Source organism: Brachypodium distachyon, chromosome 2 (genome assembly GCF_000005505.3).
Source record: "Brachypodium distachyon strain Bd21 chromosome 2, Brachypodium_distachyon_v3.0, whole genome shotgun sequence".
In the NCBI taxonomy this organism is placed as follows: domain Eukaryota; kingdom Viridiplantae; phylum Streptophyta; class Magnoliopsida; order Poales; family Poaceae; genus Brachypodium; species Brachypodium distachyon.
Genome location: NC_016132.3, coordinates 21,896,006 through 21,901,425, shown reverse-complemented (window position 1 = coordinate 21,901,425; position 5,420 = coordinate 21,896,006). Strand labels below are relative to the sequence as shown.

The following is a 5,420-nucleotide window of genomic DNA, read 5'->3' as shown; positions in this document are numbered from 1 at the left end:
GTGGCCCATTCGAGGAAAAATTTAACCGGTGCTAGCATTTTTTAAGGAGTTGTAGTGCCTATCGTGCTCCCATCCATGCATGTTGCGCATGTGCAAGGATTCTGCTCACTGGCCCAATTGCCGAGTTTAATACATTTTCCAAATTTAATTTAGTTCCGATCGAACTCCGAAGGAGATCAATTTTAGGGGGTTTGGACGCGCGCCCGCGCCGCGCCACCTTTCGGTTTCGGGGGCGGGGAAGCTTCCCACCGGCACGCACAAATCGGCGACGACGCGTTAACCGCTCGGCCCCCCACCTTCTTCCCTCCAGCTTAATTTCGCCGCGTCTCCTCCTATATATGCGCCCCGCGCCACGGCCGTTGCGCCCATCCATCCCCGACGTGAGACCAACACCACAATCCACATACACAAGGCAAAGATGAGCCAGGACAACGGAGCCAACGGAAATTCCGGCGCCGGCGCCGGCGACAAGGACCAGGAGGAGCCGAAGCGACAGACGCCGCGGCTCAACGAGCGGATCCTCTCCTCGCTGTCCCGGAGGTCCGTCGCCGCCCACCCCTGGCACGATCTCGAGATCGGTAAGCCAATGAATCCAACATTCCGTTGCACGAGGAAACAAATTGATTTCTCCATGTTTCTGTTTCGGATCCAAATTAATGTGCCGCCGTCGTTGCAGGTCCTCAGGCTCCGGCGGTGTTCAACGTGGTGGTGGAGATCACCAAGGGGAGCAAGGTCAAGTACGAGCTCGACAAGAAGACTGGCCTCATCAAGGTTGATCATTGGTCGCGCATTTCCTAGCTAGCTGCTGGCTTCCGAAACTATTTATCTGCATTTGCCTGATGTGTTCTTGGCCCGTTGAAATCCTTCGCCAGGTTGACCGGATCCTGTACTCGTCCGTGGTGTATCCTCACAACTACGGCTTCGTTCCCCGCACGCTCTGCGAAGACAACGATCCCATCGATGTCCTGGTCCTCATGCAGGTGAAGATTACTGATGATTTTTAAAATCTGAATTACAATCAGTCGAATTATCCCTGCACAAACCTCACATTGCTGCATTATCTTCTGTTTTATTTATTCTGACCAGGAACCGGTCCTCCCCGGCACCTTCCTCAGGGCCAGAGCCATCGGCCTCATGCCTATGATAGATCAGGCAAGCAAACCAAACCAATCCTTTCACCTCTCTACATTAGCACAAGACAATTTTTTATGTAAAACTATTTGCTTACAAATACAATATGCTCCTCATTTTCCAACAGGGAGAGAAAGATGACAAGATCATAGCCGTCTGTGCCGATGATCCCGAGTACCACAACTTGAACAATCTCAGTGATCTTTCTCCACATCGCCTCCAGGAAATCCGACGCTTCTTCGAAGACTGTACGCCTACTTACTGCCTCAGCTGCCATTGCTATTCCCTTCTTATGTAACTTTTGCTTAAGCTCTATCATCTATTCTTGATCAAATCTTTCAGATAAGAAGAATGAAAACAAAGAGGTGGCTGTCAATGATTTCCTGCCCGCTGATGATGCCCGTAATGCCATCCAGCACTCCATGTAAGTCCTCATCATTTTTCGAGTTCTGTGGAGCCTGGAAGGTGTAGATTTATGTTGACATAAGTTGTTTATGGTCATTTTCAGGGATCTGTATGCTCAATACATTATGCAGAGCCTAAGGCGGTAGAGCGCGTCCCAAAATTTGCTTTGCTCGTCTTTGTGTGATCTAAAGCAAACAATATTCCATCAGAACATTTGGGATCTGATGAACAACCAATTTACAAGAGTCTGTAACTCTGTATTCTTATACTTTCGCATTAGTCTGTATTAGCCTTATTTTCCCACCGTTATGCTACTCTGCGTTCCAAAATTGTCTTCAGACGGCGTGTCTGGTTCATGTACTATCTCGCCATTCTTACTGAACAAACTTTATATTGATATATAGTTGAGCTATTCTTGCCTGGATGTTCTCTTACTAGCAGACTGAAAATCTCTTTGAGGTTCCCAAAAACAAAATCTCTTTTGAGCAACATTGTAATTTTGTAACCGGGAGAGGATCATCTTGAGGTATAATACAACTGATGAATGAACCGTGGCTTCATCTGATGCAACATTACAATAAATTCAGCAGAATGTTCATTTTTTTCTAGAATCAGCAGAATGTTCATGAATTGTCGTGGTGGTGTCAAGGCAGATGTTATAAGATGGCTTAACTTGGGACCGATGGATGAAGGAGGATCCGGAGGAGGGAGGACATGAAGAAGAACACGCACGATTCACACAAGAACACACAGATTTATCCAGGTTCGAAACCCTCTTGCCGAGGTAAGATTCCTACTCCTGCTTTGCTGTATTAGCCGAGATAGGCAAGCTCTATAATGACGCTCCTTGAGCTGTATTCTTGAGTAGGAAGAACAAAACGAAGAAGAAGGCGAAACCCTAGAATGTCTAAGTGCTCGATCCCCTCTTCACGGAGGTGTAGTGCTCTATTTATGGGCCAGGCATGTCACGCTAACATGCGGGCCGAGTCTAACGTCACTTTCCTTGGGCCCTCTCGGGCACGCGGCTTGGTTCCCTCCAGGCCTGCCAGCCTGCAACGGGTACAGCTATCCTCTGCCGGCTTCCGTCATATATTCTCTTTCGGTGCTTCTCTAGTGTGGCACCTGACACCGGTACACAGGCGCTGACTGCTTTTCTGAGATGATGATGGCACTGTTTCACTTTGCACCGCGTGGTCAGGATAAGACCGTTGAAGGATCTCGGCACCGCCGAGGTCAAGGGGCTCGTCCTTATCCTGCAAACTTACAAGATAAGAAAACTATGCCGGCATACGCCCGGGATGCCGGCTTATCGTTAGTTTAACTTTATGATGCTGGTACACGTTGCTAACCGGCTTTGCCTCCGTTATCTCAGCTAGAGTTGTGTCGCCATGACCCTACCCGGGGTCATCCCCCAGATCTCGCGGGATTCTCGGCGGCACGCCGTGCAGTAACCGAGCGTACGCCTTGATGAGCATAACTGCCCAAATCGTGCACAATCTTCCCGTTAGCCACTAAGGTGGTGGCACAGGAAAACGCGCACCTCTTCACTTTGCCTCGTATATAAAAGGAGGAGGAGGGCGTGGGCAGAAAACCCTTCGCACTCCTCGCTCTCTTTGCCTCTTCGTTCTCCTCAGCTCCTCGCGCACTTCACCGCCGTCTGCTAGCTCCGAGCATCCCCGCCACCGCGGTTTCTCACCTCCGAGCTCGCAGCCACTGTTTCGCTCGCAACCACCTAGGCCTCCGCCGCACCTGCTTGCTAGCTCAGGCTTCGCGCAGGCACTTTCCGACCGAAGCTCCAAACCCTAGATCTGTTTCCCTTCAATGGCGTCTTCTTCTCACAACCCAGCCGTCGACCCTGCTGCTCAGGCGGAGGAGAGAACCAGCTCCGAGTGTGCAGCCTGGGAGGGCTCCGACGTAACCCCGGCGGACATCGAGTGGCTCCGCCGCTCCCGGCAAATCCCAGAGGAGGTCGAGTGCTGGGTTCCCGGCGGAGAAATCGTGCCGACACCCGAAGCCGGTGAGTGCGTCGTCTTCCTCTCGCACTTCGAGCGCGGTTTTGCTCTCCCCGCTAGCGATTTCTTTAGAACCTTTCTAGATTTCTTTGGCCTCCAGCCGCACCATCTTCCGGCGAATGCCATTCTCACCCTCTCGGCATTCGTCACCTGCTGTGAGGGTTATCTCGGCCTCGGGCCATCCACCGACCTGTGGTCCCGGTACTTCATGTTCCGGCCACAAGTTCTCCCGGACAAAGATAATCCCGACGCCGCCACCATCGTCCCTCGCCATAACTCGACATTCCCAAGGATCCAGGGTCTTGAGTCATGTAAAAAATGGCTCAAGACCTTTTTCTATGTCAAAAACTCCTCTTCAGCCGATAAGATCAACCTGCCGGGGTTCGAAGTCGGGCCCCCGGAAGAGAAAGAGGAACTGGCCCTTCGATCCTAAGGAGACCAATCCGGAGGTCAACGAGATCCATACCGCCATCCTCGAGCTCAAGGAGGAGGGGATGACGGCCGACAATCTGCTGGCGACGTTTGTGTACCGACGGCTGTGCCCGCTCCAGCGCCGGTCACCCAAAATGTGCTTCTACAGCGGTCAGCTCGACCCGGACTGAGTGTCTACAATCTGGCTTAACCAGGTTGAAGTCCGGCGCCAGGTCAAAGCGATTGCAAAGATCAGCCTGCCGGAGCAGTGGAGCTGGGGTATGCCGGCGTACAGCCGGAAGCACCAAGCGCCCCTGGTAAGTATTTCGTTTATATGTAACTTCTGCTCTTGTCCGATATAAGATTATACCGGCCTTGCTTTGAATTAACTCGGTGGCACCTGATTTTTCTCTGCAGAGGTTCGCCCGTCAAGGGAATGAAGACGGGAGATCCCCAGACAAACGCTTCGCGGCCCCGTGCCTGACCATCAACCATGAAGATCCGGATTCGGAGGACTTCATGCCGATCGCTCATGCCGGCCCCCGCCGTACGGAACGTAAGAATCTCTACCATCTTCTTGTAATCCTTTTGATTTTTTTTTAGCAATGTACTTATACTTGCTCTATGTCGGACGCAGCTGACTCGGGCGAGCCTGCTGCGGAGGCGCCGACTCGGGAGAAACGCGCTGTCTCAAAGAAGCGCGCCGCCGAGAAGGACCTTCCGCAGAATATGAAGCGGAAGAAGGTTGCGACTCGTGGTCCCAAGCCCAAACCCTTGGTCGTCGGGTAAGGCCAATCTCACCTCGACCGCTTATGTCGGTCTTCTTATTTTGTTGTCAAGCAAATAGGTAAGTTTTACTCCTGCAGGGAGGCTTTGGCGGCCACACAATCTCAGACGTGTATCGTGTCTGAGATTTCGGTGGCTCGTTCTTCCCGCGCCGAGGCCTCAAACCCTGCCGCGGGCAGGACTAAGACCACCGCGGATCCGTCATCCCCCACTCAGGATGTCGGTCGAAGTGCCGACGCCACGGTCGTCGGTCAGTCTGAGACTCCTGCAGCCGGGGTCTCGGCAACCAAAGCTGCAGCCGAGGCAGCCCCTTCCTCGTCCGCAGTCGAAACAACGACGGAGCCGCCGGCCTCTGAGACGCCACAAGAGCCGGCGACGGGTCCTCAGGAACCCCAAGAGCCGCAGCCAACTCCGACGCCCCCTCCATCTCCGCCGCGGCCAAAAGAGGATGCCCAAGCCGCTGCTCCTCGGTCCGCGAAGGCTAAAGGCCCTGCTGCCCTAGCAAGGTCGATGGCTCCGGGATCCGCTGGCCCGCGTCATTCCGGCCGGCAGCAGGAGGTTCCACTCCGGACGTCCAGCGGACAGAGCTGGGGGTCATTGGTCCAGTCCGTCATGGACTGGAACAGCGCCGACCACTACGAGGTGAATTCCAGCACCTTGCAGTCGGCGCGGCAG

General features: G+C 53.4%; 1 protein-coding gene across 1 annotated transcript; it reads left to right on the top strand.

Moving 5' to 3' along the window:
• The first annotated feature begins 228 nt into the window (after positions 1–228).
• LOC100835404 (soluble inorganic pyrophosphatase) lies at positions 229–1,960 on the top strand. Its single transcript, XM_003568322.4, has 7 exons — positions 229–578; positions 677–771; positions 873–980; positions 1,087–1,152; positions 1,259–1,379; positions 1,474–1,555; positions 1,640–1,960. The coding sequence occupies exons 1-7, from the start codon at positions 419–421 to the stop codon at positions 1,680–1,682; spliced, it is 675 nt and encodes a 224-aa protein (XP_003568370.1). The 5' UTR covers positions 229–418; the 3' UTR covers positions 1,683–1,960.
• Positions 1,961–5,420: the final 3,460 nt, after the last annotated feature.

Bases quoted from the DNA above. Each gene is read 5' to 3' on its own strand.
- LOC100835404 (XM_003568322.4), top strand. From the start codon at position 419: ATGAGCCAGGACAACGGAGCCAACGGAAATTCCGGCGCCGGCGCCGGC. The intron at 1,380-1,473 runs GTACGCCTACTT...CAAATCTTTCAG, and splicing joins CCGACGCTTCTTCGAAGACT to ATAAGAAGAATGAAAACAAA. The intron at 1,556-1,639 runs GTAAGTCCTCAT...GGTCATTTTCAG, and splicing joins AATGCCATCCAGCACTCCAT to GGATCTGTATGCTCAATACA.